The following is an 18489-nucleotide window of genomic DNA, read 5'->3' as shown; positions in this document are numbered from 1 at the left end:
GTCATAAGTGTCAAACCAATGTCAAAGCAAGGTCATCGTATTGTTACGTTCAGTATTTATCAAATTGTGTTTATTTCTATTTAAATCTTATCTTTTTTAATGTCACAAATATATATTGTTTTGCATTTTCAAAATATTTTGCACTGTACAATTTTTGTGTGCTCTGTTGGAGCAACAACCGGTAATCGAGTTGTATTCAAGAACCTGCAAATAATGGAGTTTTCGAACGAATCCGATTGTTTACCTCTTACGTTTTCACTGTTTTTTTATTGTGTCTTCTTTACCGGCTTACAGCCGGTAAACTAGCAGACGGATCACCTGATAGTAAGCAATCGCTACTGCCTATGGACACCCGAAACACTAGAGGCGTTATAAGTGCATTTGCCGGCTTCTTGGAAACTATGATTTTAAGGATTGTTGGGAAATCGAGGATTGGAAAGATTAGGAAAATAAATAAATAGGCCTCCAGTAACCTCACTCACTCAAGGAAACACAACGCAAGCGTTGTTTCACATCGGTTTTCTGTGAGGCCGTGGCATCACTCCGCTCTCACACACTTTCAAAGATTTTTCATTTCAAATACCTACTCACATTCAGCTAATTTTAATTTGTTACGTTTTTCTCTTAGAATAGATAATTGCAAATTGAAAATTCAATATCGGAGCGTATCACAAAATTTTCCGCTCGATCGGACACAAGAAGTTCAGAGTTGTAGGACAAGTTTTTTTGCGTAGATATTCGAATAATGTTGAAGTTAAATTAAAATATAGAAAATGTTTTATTTAATCTGTCTAAAACATGTCGTTGTATTAACGATGTAGGTAATTTAAATACCTAAATGTAAACAGAAGTAAATCAATGGCAAGGCCACTCTCTACCACTTGAATCTTATCGTACAGAAATCAAACAATATTATTATTAATAAAAAATAATAAAATTTATTCAATTAAATAAGTACAAAATACAGTAACCAACACACAAACAAGCATACGATACGATGAACATACAACGCTACAGTACAATCTACGATTTATATTTGCAGGCTTTGATGGCACCTCCGAACTCCTTGCTGAGGTACTTGGCGGCGGCCAGGCAGAGGGCGTCGTTGTACGGAGCCGCCACCACTTGGATACCCAGGGGAAGACCTTGGGCGTTCACACCGAGAGGTACCTGAGGGAAAAAGTATTATAACATTTACATCTATTTTCGATAAAGAAATGTAGGTAGGGGTTTATAGAAATCAAACCACCACAGATGGGGCCCATTAGGACTGATGCCGATCAAGAGCTGTGGATTCCGGCTCAAAAAGCAGGAGTAGGAACGGGGTGGTTAGTTAGTAAGAGTCTGATACTCCTCGCCTCGCCCAATGCGGAAGAAGTCATTGGATGATTTTTTCCCCTCATAAAAGGGGGTTAATAAAGTTCCAACTTGATACCTGAGTAGCAGGACATTTGAGAGCGTTGACGATGGCCCAGTACGCGAAGTTATAGGGCCGCAGGAAGCAGGAGTAGTGGTAGGGGGCTGGCTGCGGGGCGCTCGGCATCAGGAGGACGCCGTTGTCGCCTAGCTTGCTCTGGAAGAACACAAAATGATGGTCAAATCACCAGATCTCTCGAAGTGTATGAGTGAAAAAGAAATAACTAAATCAGTTCAGGTCTTAGATAAATGATTGGTTTCCACATCTCCATAAAACTGTTCTATAAAAACCAGTCATGTCTTCAACTTACGAATAAGTCTTCTTTCAACTCCTTGGAGATCTTCTCGGCCCACTCGGAGTCCACCTTCGGCAAGTACTGCTCCTCAATCAGACGCACGATTGTGAACAGGCAGTATTGGCTCATACACACCGCCTGTGAAAGATTATACACGTAAATGATATATACTGTTAGAGGAGTAGTGACAGATCTCGTGATAATGGCGGGAACACGAGTGGGCGGAGCCTGCTGTCTATATAAGCGCTTGCAAGCGCAGTTCGCGCCCTTTTCTCGTCGAGCTCACTTGGCAAGGGGAACCTCTGCCCGTTTGAATGGTCGAACTGCCTTTTTGTTGAATATTAATTTCGCGTGTAATTAAATTTTAATGTGATTTGTTTTGTTATTAAAAAGTTGGTAATTTTGTTTTAGTTTCCGTTAAGTTTGAATTTTTGTAACAATTAATAAATAAGTGTGGTTTGTGTTTTTTTTTTTTATTTAGTTCCATTTTTGATTTCCTAAAATCAGAAGTGGGATACGACGCGTGTCCAGACCCGCTCTGACCACAGATAACTATTAACACTTGGCAGTTTGGCACTTCAAATATTTTTTTTTTAATTTTTTTTTTCTTCTTCTTGGAGTTGTTTTGAATTGGCTACTTGGGTTTAAAGCAAACGGCTATGCTATACGAAGTACGTAAGTGATTAAGTGTGAGTGTATCGGTAAGTTCTGGTGAGTACGTTCCAATTTACTTATTATCCTGATAGTGAATCATCTGCTTTACATATTGCAATTTACATTTTGTATCTCAGTTGACTTTTACTATTACCTTGCCTTACTGAGTTGCTATTTGCACGTTTTGATTAATTTAATAAGTTCATTGCTTGTATTGCTGACAGTGAAGCAGCGAATATGCCTAATAATAATCGTAAAAGTAGAAGCCGTTCTGGAAGCCGCGAATTGCGCCACTACCGTCATGATTCTCGTGCGAGAGAATCTGAATCTCACACAGGGCACCGCGATGTGCGTAGCCGACATCGTGGTTCGCAGGCAAGCAGCTCCCCAAGGCGACATACTACTCCTAATAATTTATTAACCCAACAAATGCAACAGATACTAGATCGGTTGACAACGCTCGAGGAACAACAGCGTGCGTTGCCGCAAGCCCCTTGCGAGCTGATTGCCGCTGCTGTACCCCGCGCAACGCCACTGCCGTCACAACCACCACAGCGGCGCGTGCGGGTAGCGGAGACGAAGACTGGGACCGGAGAAGGTGCAAGCCGTCGCGACTCTGCGGCTCCGCCTTCGCCCGAACGTTCCGTGAGTGGGGTCATAGAGCATGATGCCAACGTAGCTGACCGACTGATCAACGCCATACGTTCCATCAATACTACGGTGAGATCCAACCAAGCTTATTTTATTTCTAACTTCGATCCTAGTGTCCACGATATAGATACCTGGTGTGAGGAGGTAGATCGCGCTAAGGTCTCTAATGGCTGGAGCGATAATGAGTGTCTGTCTCGTATTGGGAATTGCCTTAAAGGGGACGCTAGGACCTGGCTTAATGAGTGGGTAACTAGTGACCGCAGCTGGAGCAATTTTAAACGAGAATTTAAACCAATGTGCCCCAGGAAGCCCGATGTTGCAAATATTTTGTACGAAGTAATGAGTACAAACTCGGATAGGTATTCAACATATGCAGATTACGCTCGTCGGACGCTACTCAGGTTGCGTATAGTCAGGGGCTTGAGTGACGAATTGATCTCTGCGATAGTAATTCGAGGCATTACCGACCCTCAAATTCGCGCTTCTGCCACAAATGCAAAGTTAATGCCGAATCAGTTAGTAGAGTTTCTTTCGATCTACGTCAAACCGAAATTGCCAAATTCAAAGAGACCCAATACTTCGAATAATGATCGATTTTCGAAACCTAGTTACGATGCGAGTTCGCGTAAGCGCAGATTCGATGACGGGGCATGTTTTACGTGTGGTAAGCATGGCCATAAATCCTCTGATTGTTATAAACGGTTGAAGCCCATTTTCAACAATAGTAAGGGTGGTGAAAATGGTCAGAAGAGTAACCCTGCTCCCAGCACAACGAAACTCGAACCATGTAGCTTCTGTAAAAAACCTGGCCACAGGATCGAGAGTTGTTTTGCTAAAAAGAAGGCAGAATCCAGTAACGCTAGTAACGTAAACTTCTGTCGTGAAAATGTAGGTAGTAGATGCAGTGATATAGTTGTTGCAGTCATACAGGGCATACCCGTTGATGTGCTCATTGATAGCGGCTCAAGTATATCGCTAGTTTCCTCCACATTGTTAAAACATTTTAGATGCACACGCAAACCTGCTTTTAGAGTATTGAGAGGTATTGGTAGTCAAGAGGTTGAGTCTACTTTTTTCGTTACTTTACCAATAGAGTTTGACAAAATTACTCTGGAAGTGGATTTGCATGCGGTATCCCCAGAATTTTTAACCACCCCTATCATAGTCGGTACTGATGTGTTGAATCGTGAAGGAGTAACCTATGTCCGTACTCGCGATCAACAATATCTTACTTATAAACAGGGACGTACCGATAATGTCATGTGTGCTTTATCCACAGATGATATCCCTATTAAAACATCTTTGACCGGTTCTGACCTAGATAGAATGCTTGACTTGATCAACGAATTTTCTAAATTTCTTATTTCGGGAACAGCTGCTACTACAGTGAATACTGGCAGCATGTCGATCAAACTAAATAATGCAACACCTGTCAATTACAGGCCGTATAGACTTTCGTTGCCGGAAATTTTGAAGGTTCGTCAGATCATTCAAGAGCTTCTCGATAAGAAGATTATTCGGGAATCAGAGTCTGAATATGCGAGTCCGATACTTCTAGTGAAAAAGAAGGATGGATCGGACCGCATGTGCGTTGATTACCGCAAATTGAATGAAATTACCGTCAAAGACCGCTTCCCTTTGCCATTGATCGACGATCAGATCGACCGGTTAGGGAAGCATAAGTTCTTCACTAGCCTTGACATGGCCACAGGCTTTCATCAGATTCCGATGGACGAAGAAGCAATACCGCTCACGGGATTCGTTACACCAGAAGGTCATTATGAATATTTAAAAATGCCGTATGGTTTAGCGAACGCACCCGTAGTTTATCAGCGCATTATGTCAAAAACTCTTCGACGTCAGTTGGAATCTGGTAAAACCCTTGTGTACATTGATGATGTACTGATACTTAGCAATACTGTAGACGAAGGCCTTACTTACTTGCGTGACGTACTTCAAACGCTTGCTGATGCTGGATTCTCTATCAATTTAAAGAAATGTTCATTTTTATCGACCGAGATCGAGTACCTAGGCCGCACCATAAGCCAAGGTCAGGTACGGCCGAGCGAACTTAAGGTTAAAGCACTGGTAGAAGCCCCTAATCCGAAAACGGTCAAGCAAGTTCGTCAGTTCTTAGGTTTGGCCAGTTATTTTCGTCGTTATATTCCTAATTTCGCTGCTAGAAGCACCCCGATTACCAAACTTACTAAAAAGGGTGCATTGTTTGTGTGGGGAAGTGAACAAGAAGAAGCACGCCAAGAAATAATCGCACACTTAACTAGTGAACCTGTATTAGCCATATACGACCCAAGTTTACCCATCGAAGTCCACACAGATGCAAGCTCAATTGGGTATGGTGCGGTGCTCCTTCAGGTTCACGGGAACGGACACAAACGAGCCGTTGGGTATTTTAGTAAGCGAACGCAGGGCGCCGAACCTCGATACCATTCCTATGAGCTCGAGACTCTGGCGGTGGTCAAGGCGCTGCAGCACTACAGACACTATCTGGTCGGTGTTCATTTTAAAGTGGTAACTGACTGTAATGCTCTGAAATCTACCCAGCAGAAGAAAGACTTGCTGCCACGTGTTGCCAGATGGTGGATGTATCTGCAGGACTTTGACTTCGCCCTGGAATACCGTAAGGGCAGTTCAATGTCGCACGCAGACTATTTGAGTCGAAACCCCGTTAACGTTTGTGAAGTTCGTAAACAGCAAAACTGGGCTCGAATAGCGCAGGCTGCGGACGAGGAGACCCAACAACTCATCCAAAAACTGACAGACGGACAGCTAGATTCAAACCACTACGTACATAAAAACGATCTACTCTTTTACAAGTACTCTCCAATCGGAGAGGAGCCAAGATTCTTGTGTTACGTGCCGAAAGGTCACAGGCTCAGCTTACTCAGGATATTTCATGACGAACATGATCACCTTGGTGCTGATAAGACTTTAGAGCTCATTAGAAAACATTTTTGGTTCCCTTCTTTAAAATCATTCGTGCAAAAGTACATAGGTCATTGTCTTATTTGTTTAACGCATAAAAAGGCCCCGAGGGCTCCACGACAACCAATACACTCGTGGGAGAAACCTTGTGCCCCTTTCGAAATAGTTCATATAGATGCATTAGGCCCTCTGCCTCAATCAAATGGTTATCGATATGTTCTGATTGTAATAGACTCCTTTTCCAAATTCTGTCTATTGTACCCTATGTTTGGACAAGACGCTATAGAATTAAAACGACTCGTTACAAATGTTATTTCGTTATTTGGTACACCGAAATTAATAGTCGCGGACAGAGGCAGGATGTTTCAGAGTTCAGACTTCACGAAGTTCATCTCAGAGTTGGGCATCGACTTGCATCTCATTACACCGGAGATGCACCATTCAAATGGGCAAGTGGAACGTTACTGCCGAACACTTTTGAATATGATTCGCATTCAGTGCAATCATCGCCAGGATGAATGGGCAGACATGATGTGGCGATCGCAACTTATTCTCAACATAACTAAGCAAAATACCACTCAGCTATCGCCACTGAACTTGCTCGTAGGCATCGAAGCAGCCACGCCTCTCATAAGGCACTTAGTACGTGATGCGGCTCTGGACAGTTCTCACCCTAACCGTGAAGCAATGAGGGAGATGCAGAGACAACGGGCGTCGGAGCGTTTGGCTAGAAACCAGCAGCAGCAGGACACGACTGTGAACGCTAGCCGAAAAACACCTCGGGCATTTGAAACTAACTCACTTGTCTTTGTAATTAAGCAGACACAATCGACTGGCAAGCTCGACTCTGGCATGCGCGGGCCCTATCGTGTGGTCAAAGCACTTCCCCACGACCGATATGAGCTACAGCTGTTGACGGGCTCCTACGGTAAATCTACACAAGCTGCGGCTCAGTACATGAAGCCGTGGCGCGGGGAGTGGACTCCGGAGACATGCGCTGCTTACTTTGAAAGTGAGTATACCCGTATGATAAGCTAACGTCGTGCCTATGTCATACAAGTGTGGATTAAACATGATACGCTAACGTCGTGCCTATGTCATGTATCCGTGTTTTATACGGTGTGGAACAAGCTAACGTAGTGCCTCTGTTTCGCGATAATAGAGATAGCTAACGTAGTGCTTCCTCTCTAGTGTTTGATTGAACTATGCTAACGTAGTGCCTATGGTTCATTTGTGGAACAAGCTAACGTAGTGCCTCTGTTTCGTGATAATAGAGATAGCTAACGTAGTGCTTCCTCTCTAGTGTTTGATTGAACTATGCTAACGTAGTGCCTATGGTTCATTTGTGGAACAAGCTAACGTAGTGCCTCTGTTTCGCGATAATAGAGATAGCTAACGTAGTGCTTCCTCTCTAGTGTTTGATTGAACTATGCTAACGTAGTGCCTATGGTTCATTTGTGGAACAAGCTAACGTAGTGCCTCTGTTTCGTGATAATAGAGATAGCTAACGTAGTGCTTCCTCTCTAGTGTTTGATTGAACTATGCTAACGTAGTGCCTATGGTTCATTTGTGAAACAAGCTAACGTAGTGCCTCTGTTTCGCGATAATAGAGATAGCTAACGTAGTGCTTCCTCTCTAGTGTTTGATTGAACTATGCTAACGTAGTGCCTATGGTTCATTTGTGAAACAAGCTAACGTAGTGCCTCTGTTTCGCGATAATAGAGATAGCTAACGTAGTGCTTCCTCTCTAGTGTTTGACTGAACTATGCTAACGTAGTGCCTATGGTTCATTGTATACGATTTAATAGCGTGAATCTTCAGTTTTATTTTATAATTGGATTGTTATTTGCTTATGTTTTCAGACGCAGATAGCAATGATGAGGAGGTAGAGTTCACGCCTGAGCGAGCTGCCACGCATGATGTGCATCCTAGAGGCGAGGGGATGACCGAGCCTGTACCCGGCACCTCTGGAGCCACGGAGCCGCTCCGAATCCAGGAAGAGGAAGACGAGGACGTCCTCCAGTCAGGAGAGGCCGTGTTAGAGGAGTAGTGACAGATCTCGTGATAATGGCGGGAACACGAGTGGGCGGAGCCTGCTGTCTATATAAGCGCTTGCAAGCGCAGTTCGCGCCCTTTTCTCGTCGAGCTCACTTGGCAAGGGGAACCTCTGCCCGTTTGAATGGTCGAACTGCCTTTTTGTTGAATATTAATTTCGCGTGTAATTAAATTTTAATGTGATTTGTTTTGTTATTAAAAAGTTGGTAATTTTGTTTTAGTTTCCGTTAAGTTTGAATTTTTGTAACAATTAATAAATAAGTGTGGTTTGTGTTTTTTTTTATTTAGTTCCATTTTTGATTTCCTAAAAATACGGTTTCAATGATGGCGTTTAATGTATGTATTAGGAAATTTTTAGTACCACTCCTTTTTGGTACCACCCCTTTTTGGTACCACCCCTTTTTGGTACCACCCCTTTTTGGTACCACTCCTTTTTGGTACCACTCCTTTTTGGTACCACTCCTTTTTGGTACCACCCCTTTTTGGTACCACTCCATTTTGACTGTGCCATAAACCAATATTTGAACCAATAATAACGAACGAAATTGGTAAAATCTGACACTTAGAAGGCAGCAATTGAGGAAACCATCTAATCAATCATATATGCTATCTTCTATCAGCTTCTTCCCAAGTGAAAATTGTTACCTTTTTCAACAACTCAATAAGTCCATTAGCCTCTCCCTTGTTATTGGTGCAGATGGTGGGCAGATGTTCAGGTTCCTTGGTCATCCAGTACTTCCAGATGCTGTACATGTGGTTGAAGCCTCGGTGGTAGTAAGGTTCTGGAGCATTCTCCGTTGTGGTCGTCTCTTGGCTGATTCGGGTTATAACGCTGAAAAAGAAAATGGGTTAAGAAGTTATTTGGATCTTGAAGTAGCACCTATTTATTGCACCATTACTGTTGATGCACAAGGAATGAGGGTATATTTCTTACCTCTTCATAGCTCCTTTGAGATCCGCTCTTACGCTACTCAGAAGCATGTCTTGGCTTCTCTCCAGGTAGTAGAATTTGATGTCCTGTAATACGTAATAACAATACGAAATGTAAATCAATTTGAAAATATCCTGTTGATTAATTATTATGTTATCGGGTTGCTCACGTAATGTTTTGACAAGGAACTCGACTAGTTTCAAGCCATGCTAGAGGCACGACGCGGCGATTGTCGCGCTGCTACTGTACTTTCAGTAGCAGCGCGTCGTAAGTCGCGGTATGCTCATGAATATGAGCCTCTAGCATGACTTAAAAATAGTCGAGTTCCTCGTCAAAACATTACGTAAGTAAGCCGATAACATAATAATTAATTTAGTATGTCTCACGAAAGTTACAATAAAAATATCCTCTTAGCCCGTGGTCCAAAAAAATTGTGAGATTTTTATACAATCCGGACTGGTAGTTTTCGTTAGATACCTTAAAGTCGACATCTCTGTCGAGTTTCAGCAGTGGAGCCTTGTCTCCAGCAATGATCTTGGTGAGGGGGCCCAGATCCTCAACGTGCTTGGATATGAAGCCCAGCGACAACATGGTCTCCTGGTCCTCACCAGTCCTGAATACTATGCCTGGGGATACGAGATACATTTTGTTTTAAGTGGGAGCTTCTAAGGAGTTAAATTAGCTCCCTCACTATCTTAAATCTTATGTGATACTAGCATTTTTTATGGGACAAGCCTACTGCCACAACCTCCCAAACCGCTGCAACTCCTATAAGCCAGGATCTACAGTAGATACAACCATGAAAACACCGGAACACTGAAGTCCAGCGCGTCCCAGGGCATGAATGACTATCTTGGATCCCGCAACGTAAAGAAAAAGAGAGATAATAGCATTTGCAAAATTTTGAGAAATAATTACATGTGTTTATTGAAATTACCTCTGAGATTCGTAGTTCCAGGAGTGGGGTGGTAACCGAACATGCCAGTGTAGAAGGCTGGCATACGAGTAGACCCGCCGAGATCCGAACCTGAAATTAATGGAAAAACAAGAGGATTAAGTATAAATCTTATACTGCATTTCAAAAAAAAATCACACTTGTTTGTCGGTAACCTTTACTACCATTCTCAAACTGGACAGCAAGATTGGGGATCCTAAGCTTAAAGAGTAAGCATTAGTTTCGTACAGTGCCGGCGTTAGGGGGAGGGGGGCGTGATGGGGCGATGGCCCTGGGCGACAAATTCTGGGGGGCGCCGATGCCGCCGCCGATGGGATCCGCAAAAAACTAACACTTGATATTGCTTCCCTCAAGTGGGCGCCACAATATTTTCCCCGGGGTATCAGTAGCCCTTACGCCGGCACTGGTTTCGTAGTAGATGTTTATTCTACCTGATGATGAAGAAATCCTGGTGACAAAGAAGTACAACTTACACAAACTGACGACAGTAGCACAAGTTGCAGTCAGTGCAGCCTCAGCTCCACTGGAACCACCAGGAGTCCTGCCAGTGTGGTGAGGGTTGTTCGTCATGCCGTATACAGGGTTGCGGGTCTCTTGCCTGTAAACAAAACAAAATGGCAACTACTTCTTTACCAAGATATTTTTCATACTACTGCTTCTAATAGTGAAGTCTTTCTCCAGACTTAGAATAATAAGATCCCCTTTCGCGTCTGTCTGTCTGTTTGACTCTGTAATCAATTAATTAAAAACTACTGAACCGATTTTTGTACGGTTTTTACCAATAGATAATGTGATTCCTTAGAAAGTTTTAGGTCTATAATCCCCAATGGTTTGGTAAGCTATTTTTTCATAATTACACACTCTTTCTACACAATCGTTTGACTTTTTTATGGTATAAGCTGGCAAACGGGCAGTTGAGAGATCACCTGGGGCCTTAGTCTACTATTACAATTGTGTCAGAATGGTCGATCACTGAGCAGTGCGAGAGGGTATACAACCTACATAGCTCCGTCCCTCTCGCACTGCTCAGTTCGCACTCTCGCACTGATCACTGATCGACCATTCTGATACAATTGTAATAGCAGACTAAGGCCCCTGATGGTTAGCAATCACCGCCGCCCATTCGTGCTGAAGCATGGCTCTCCCACACTTAACTGCGTAAAAACCGATGCATATTTCAAGTTCTGCAAAGGATAACATACCAAACAAGCAGTTCAGGCAGGTTAGTGGATGCCACGACGATGGCTCCAGCGTCCTTCAGCCTCTTCACCGCCTCGCTGTCTTCCTCAGCCACTTCATTGCGGCGGCATATCAGTCCTAGTGTGAAGGGCATACCCTTGACTGCCTGACTCTCCTTCGTTGTGAATGGAACACCTATAGCGGAAGATAGAAGAAGTTTGGTTAGTTTAATCATTTGTTTTATGGAATACAGGGGGATGATACGAATATCCTGATGGTTAGCGCTTCAGGCCTACTCATAGACCCGTGTCACCATTGGAGTTGCAAATGCGTTGCCGGCCTTTGGTTTTCATATGGGTCGTATCAATGAAGCAACAGTAATAAAACGTGATTTGTAGTTTCCAAAGGGAAATCCAATTATGACATCGCTTTGGTTTGCAGGTAAAGAAATGCGATTTCAATTAATTATTATTGATGTTTTTATATGTCTTGATTCAATTAGGTATTTATTATATTTAAGCAGATTAATACTTTTTTTGATATACACAAAAAATACTTAATTAAAAATTGAATAATAATTAATTTGTTAGGAAACCTAAATCATTTAATTCTTATAGATTATGAATAGTTCAACAAAAACACCATCCTATTATGCATTCTTAATTATTTTTTTACAAAACTCGTATATACATAATATCCAGTAGCTAGACTCACATCTAAAATCTGCTTAAAGTGACAATCGTTCACACGAAGCACCTTGACCCCACGTTCATCAGTAGTTATACCTAACTACATACGTACCTACTATGATTACAATTGAATAAAATTATATATTATTACTAACTGACCCGGCAAACTTCGTACCGCCTCAAACATTATTTTCTCACCTTTTATTTAAACTTTGCCTGAACAAACAAACAAATCAAGACCAAAATTTGCCAAATTGTTCCAGCCGTTCTCGAGTTTTAGCACGTTTTAGCAAGACTAACGAACAGCAATTGATTTTTATAATACTATAGATAATACTTTTTATAACTGACTTAATTAAGACTCGGTACTAGTTGTCCATTACCTCTATTTAAAAAACGCTGTTAGATCCCTTAGATCTAAATACTATTTCGGACAGAAGAGCTGATCTCCACTATCCAAAGAAATTCTAATAAAATGGATAACGGTAAAACGGGGTGAATAGACACAGAAGTGGGTTGAATATACCACTATGTCCTTGTTGAATAATTATTGTTATAGATATAATTATTCTAGTTATTTGTTTGATTCTTTCTCTCGAGACTATTGAAGAAATATTGGGAAAATGTTCTGACATCTATTCACCCAATTCCTTTATCTATTCACCCCGTTTTACGGTATTAACACCTCACCCAACAACGGTTTCTTGTTGAACTCTTCATCTGACAATCCCTGTGCGATGAGGGCATCAACCTCCTTGGCCTCGGCCAGGGCTGCCTCGTACCGGTCCACGGCAATCGCGTTAATCACAGGGTTCACCTGGAAATTGTTTAAGGTGATTTTAGGAATAGGGTTGGCTTATTCGGCTTTTACGACATTTACGTGAAAAGTAGGGGACATTAAATGACTTTGAGTGTGGCGGTTAGTCCTATCAATTGATTATTTTTTATTCGCAATGGGCCAGTGTTTTGCCTCTATCTCACTTGATGATACGGTCTACTGTGGAGTTCGGCTATATTTTAAGTTTTTGGTTAAGTGATAGATAGCATGTGCAATTGCGAAGCCAAAGGGGCTTGTTCTAAGTAGCAAATTATCTTCCATACTTTTAACATTGTAATTAAAGTAAATGCCTAGCGGGTTACCGGGGCTCCGACTTGAAAAGCAAAAGTAATAACGGGGTGGTGTTGAATCAGTATCACTATCCTCTAACCACACTCAAGGCGAGAGAAGGCGTTGGATGATGTTCTTGGTCCCTTAAAAAGAATAGGGATGTACACAAACCTCTTTGATCCTCTCAATAACAGCTCGAACCAACTCTTCAGACTTAAGTTCCTTCTGTCTGATCTTCTTGGCCAATGTGAGGGCGCTCTCGGTCAGCATGCCATGTTTCTTCAGGTCCAGTGGAGGTACAGTCTCGTTGTTGCAGTTGAAGAATAGAGAGAAGATGCCATCCACCATCAGGTCGAAGGCCAGACGTATGTAGAGGAAGATCACCTTGCATAGCTTCGACATTTTGATGTGTGGTTTATTCTGTGAATGATAAAATCGTAAATTTTTAAGTGTGGGAGAGCCATGCTTCGGCACGAATGAGCCGGCTCGACCGGAGTGTTACCACGGCCTCACCGAAACCCGACGTGAAACAACGCTTGCGTTGTGTTTCGTTGTGTGGCCCAATTCGCCCCTTCCCAATCCTTTTTTCAATTTTCCCAATCCCCGATTCCCCAACAACCCTTAAATTCCTAACCCTCAAAAGGCCGGCAACGCACTTGTAACGCCTCTGGTGTTTCAAGTGTCCATGGGTGGCGGCGATTGTTTACCATCAGGTGATACGTCTGCTCATTTTCCATAAGAAAAAAACTAATAATTAAAGAGTAAATAAACCGCTTTTGCAAGTACAAGCTTATTATAAATTGACGACCTCATCACAAGGTCGGTAAGTACATACATATTATAAGTGGGTACCTACTGCAGGTACATTGGTACAAGTACACTAAATGTGCTTGTAAACACCTTAAGATTACTCAATCATTGAGCAATACAATGTCTGTCTGCTCTTTGAACTCAATTAAGTTGAGAACTGCATTTTTTTTCCTCGATACATAAAATTGATGAATCATTGCTAATTGTTGCGAATACAGAATACGTAGGTGTAGTGTTTCCACTGAAAGTAGTGATTCTATACATAATATGTTTGTTTATAATACTTGACCTTTTCGCTGTGCGCGGTGACCGGTCGGTGACATGGTCTGAACATTTGTATGCAATGCGACTAGCCAAAAATGAAAATATAAGTGAGTCTAACCAAGCCAAGTTTCGCGCATACGCTGTAAACTTCTATAGACAACCCTCTATTGAGGCAATTAACCACGTAACATTAAAAAAAATGCATTTAGGTATACATATAACTGAAGAGTAACTTACGGCTATCGGATGAAATCTTACTTAACTGACTTTTAAGCTTCTAATTTATTAATTAATCAAATATAAGTCTCCCCGAACAACACTTGTACTAAAACTGGACAATGCACAAAAACGTCGTATCATCATATTTCACGAAGAAAGCCGTCGTCAGCTTTACACCATATACATAAGGTGGTTACATTCAAATGCGCCTCGATGCATGACAGTGGTTTACGCAAGACCCGCGGTTCGACGACCGACTTAGGTAATTGAGCTCATTTGGAAAGTTCTCAGATTGCATAAAGCTATTATTGTGGAGCGAGCAAAAACTACAATGATTACTATGATTGATAAAAAATGTGGGGAAAATAAAAGATACCTATACCTACATATAAAGTGCGTAGATAGAAGTACAACTTTTTCTTTTTATCTTACGCATAGTCGTAAGAATGGAGATCATTGTTGAAAAAACTGAATTGTTTATTGTTAAAGTTTTTTCTATCTGAGAAAGTAAAGTGGAGAGAGTTGGCCTCTAAAAGGCGTCTACTTACTGACAGTACTACTTATTTAAAAATAAATATTAATATTACATTTCGTGGTAAAATCTCGTACTGACATTAACTTGATGCACTTTAGAATGAAGTTAATGCTAATGGAAAATATCAATTTTTATCCTAATTTGCGATGCAAAGGATTATAAACTTACTCACGTGATTTTATTGAGAAATTCTCTACTAGTTTCGAGTCACAGATGGACTCTTCATGATAATCATGAGCAGCGTGCGCGTGGCTGTTGACAGCAGTCGCTGTTATCACTATCTGGTAGGCTGCGCGACGTTGCCGCGTCTGCGCACACTGCTCCCTCTGTGACTCGAAACTAGTAGAGCTTTTCTCAATGTATTTACGTGAGTAAACCGTTATTTTTAATTTAGTATGTCTCACGTCTCATGATGATCACACACAATTTGTACACTTCTCTTCTTTCCTTAGTAAGTAGGTAATCTAGTCTAATAATGATACCTAAGTTATTAAGAATAACTGTGCATGTAAGAGGCAGGCTATCTTAAATCGGAGCTCATTAAAAACACATCATTACCATACTTTGCCATCCTCATTAGAAATGTTGGAGAAAAACTACGAGTAAATAATGCAAATTGCATTGCATTTTATATACCAACGTTTTAGAATCTTTAGACAGTGTCGGATGAGTTATTTTTACCAGTTTTTACAAGACTCGCCAATTATTATTAATTCGAAAGAGCACAGAGCGGCAATTTTATTTTCGTCTTATTAAAAAAAAATGTGGGGAAATTCCTGACTCACAAGCGATTAGGTAGTGTTTTTGCAAGATTACAAAAAATATCGACGTGTCTATTTACGAATGCGAGATTCTACTATTTTTTGCTGAGTTAGGGTATTTTCCTTAACCGCAGACAACTAAACGGGTTACAACAACAACAGAAGTAGGAACGGGTTGGTTTTTAACTAGTCAGTAAGAGACTGACACTTCCTCTCTCCTCAGCCTCACCCAAGGCGGGAGAAGCCATGATGATTTTCCCCTTTAAAAAAGGTATTTGTGTCTACAGTAGTAGAGTAAATAATACCTAATCACTGATTACTTACATGTATCTATTAAGTAATGAATCAGATTACGTCGATTACATTATTTAATCGAATTTCAAGGTTAAAGAAGTCTTACATAAGTTACAGATTATTTTGTGAGGTCAACATTTAGTGCTCCTATTCTCTCTTCTTCGAATCTTTCAATATACAAATAGCTGGCCCGGAAACATCGAATACTCGAGCTACACATCTGCATCGTACAGCTACATAACTTAGTATCAGTGGAAACGGTCACATAGTTTCACTTTCACAGCTTAGCTATTACATCTTCGTAACGTAGCTACATAGCACATCTCTGGCATCTCTGGTGGAAAATCACCCTAAATCATTTGCTAATCAACCAGAACCGTCACTAGCCACGGTTATGTTCAAGCAAGCTTTCCATTTAAGTACACTTGTAGTTTTATTTTATTACTGTGTTGAACACTTTCATCAATATTATTTTAACGCATCTTTTGTTTTATAAGCAAATAGTTATGTATGTAGAGGTATGTACACCTTTGTGTTGACATACAAAGTAACTACAGTTATGTACTTATGTTTATGTAATATTGTTGTGTATGCAATGCAAAGGTACTTGTACTTATTATTCTGTGGCAAAGGTACCTAGCTTACTTTCCGTATCGTTACTAATATTATAACACAAATAACAACCAACAAAATATGTCTTCTTCTGTGGGTAGCGGGATATTATTGTAGATTACGCTGCACGCCGAAAAACTAATTGCTAAGCTGTTACTAGCTTTATGAGTTCTGCTAGAATGCCTATCTTAATTACAGTAGGTAATAATGATGTCTAATAATTTTAACAATAGGACTTTTATGTACCAAATCTCTGAATAATAACTTCCGAATGAATTTGGGTATTTTAAATGTCTCTAAAAAAAATATTTTCTCTAAAATAAAAATAGCCTACGTTAGTCCTTAGAACACACAACTTCGACCCCGCCATTTCAGACATTAGCCGGAACAAACAGACAGACAAAAAATGTGTATACGCATATCGTATGTGTATTCATACGCATGTAGTAAAAATTGTTTTTTTTTTCAATATTAGAAACAGACACTCCGTATCTATCTAATTTTAAATTTTAGATGTATATATGTTTGTAGTTGTAGATTTAAACTCATTTTAATTTCAGCCAGAAAGAAGAGAATTAAAATGTTACATAAATAAATCGACAAAATAAGACGTTAATATTTATCTTCGCACTACCATGTTAAATAGCTCATTGACCTAACAGCGTGCAGCGCAGCCGTGTCTCTAGTGCCTCCCACAGAAATATCAAAAACCTGATGACATTATATCTATGGTGCATCCTTTTTGCACGTGTGTTGTGTTTATGTATTACCTACGCCTACGTAGATAGTCGAACCGGCCGGCTGCCGTAGCCACCGCGATCAAATCCAAAATGGCGGTATTGTTGTTGCAACATATTTATTAATATAACGTGATTGAATTATTATAGCTTAACCTAGGTAGCTGTCCTACCTATGTATAAATCCACAAAATGTTATTTCGGGTCTGGGTCTTAAACTTTGTAAACGCACCCACGACACAGGAGAAAATCCTAGTGTGGGGCGTTTTTTTTTTAATACGTCATGATATTGACATTAGGTACCTATACAATACATATTCCTATTATTTCAATTTTAAGTATAAATGGGTCTAGTAGTAGGACATTGTGTACCTATGTGTACCCTGCCTGCCAAGGTATGTCTATTGCTAGTCATTGTAGTTAAGTAGGTACATATAACTACTCAACATGCAAACAAGCACCACGGTTAGGATACCTAGCGAGATACCTAAATGTTAATGCCTAGTTCTCTAAGATAGTGGAAAATTTTCATGGCGCTTAAAATAAAACGTTTTTTGTGGGTATTTATTTTTTGTAATAAGGAACCCACTGTATCGCCGTTTATCTCTATATTCTTTGTTTATGTAGGTACATACCTATATCTACATAATTACCTACCAATTTTCACGTATTTTTTTCTTCAACTAAATCATAAAAAAATGTTGTTGGGTACTAAGTGAATTAATAAGATTAAAGTTAGAATTAAAATAGGTACGTATATATTTATTTATTTTTCTACCTATATAATATATAGGTAGAAAAATAAATAAATAAAAAAGTACGTATAGATATTATCTATACGTACTTTTTTTATTTTTATGTAGGTACTTATTTACAATTTAAAACTTAGTAAATAAAGGTCTGTTTATACCCACAAGTAAACAAATGGGTGTTATTTAAATCAATAAGTTGATTTGCCGGATAATACTTAGATTTTTATTTTAATAATAAAATAATGCAAAATATTTACCGTTGCAACAAAAATGACAGATGAAACTCCCAAAGAAAAAAAAACAAACAACACTTTTTTAAATCACAGACAATGGAACGCGTGCGTACAGCCGCGTGTTTCGGATACAACTAAATCAAATTGTGAACGGCCGCGTCCGTCATTACATTATCATTTTAGTTTAGGTATAAGACCCATGTGCATTCGTTGACCTTTGTTCAACGATGTTATATAATCGTAAATAGATTCCAGCCGGCGATTGGCATCGATAATATAATAACAAAAAACAAACATGACTTACACTTCTTTAATCGCTTATTTTTATTTATTTCAATCGAATTTATGTTGATTGTTGACTTAATAATTTAACGTCACACGATTTGTTGCACCAA

At 40.3% G+C, this 18489-nt stretch overlaps 2 protein-coding genes across 2 annotated transcripts; one reads left to right on the top strand and one right to left on the bottom strand.

Moving 5' to 3' along the window:
* Positions 1-912: 912 nt before the first annotated feature.
* Positions 913-18278, bottom strand: LOC118272043 (fatty-acid amide hydrolase 2-like). Its single transcript, XM_035588346.2, has 12 exons — positions 18119-18278; positions 13049-13297; positions 12460-12586; positions 11104-11275; positions 10375-10499; positions 9884-9973; positions 9424-9572; positions 8950-9032; positions 8661-8847; positions 1728-1850; positions 1436-1573; positions 913-1170 (listed from the first exon to the last, which is right to left on the bottom strand). Exons 2-12 carry the CDS (start codon positions 13277-13279, stop codon positions 1024-1026), a joined length of 1572 nt encoding a protein of 523 aa, XP_035444239.2. The 5' UTR covers positions 13280-13297; positions 18119-18278; the 3' UTR covers positions 913-1023.
* LOC118281567 (retrovirus-related Pol polyprotein from transposon 297) lies at positions 1869-8286 on the top strand. Its single transcript, XM_050693659.1, has 2 exons — positions 1869-6972; positions 7823-8286. The coding sequence occupies exons 1-2, from the start codon at positions 2604-2606 to the stop codon at positions 8008-8010; spliced, it is 4557 nt and encodes a 1518-aa protein (XP_050549616.1). The 5' UTR covers positions 1869-2603; the 3' UTR covers positions 8011-8286.
* Positions 18279-18489: the final 211 nt, after the last annotated feature.

Source organism: Spodoptera frugiperda, chromosome 5, assembly GCF_023101765.2.
Source record: "Spodoptera frugiperda isolate SF20-4 chromosome 5, AGI-APGP_CSIRO_Sfru_2.0, whole genome shotgun sequence".
NCBI classification, from domain to species: Eukaryota; Metazoa; Arthropoda; class Insecta; order Lepidoptera; family Noctuidae; genus Spodoptera; species Spodoptera frugiperda.
Note: the sequence above shows the minus strand (reverse complement) of the source record. Positions and strands in the feature narration are given on the sequence as shown.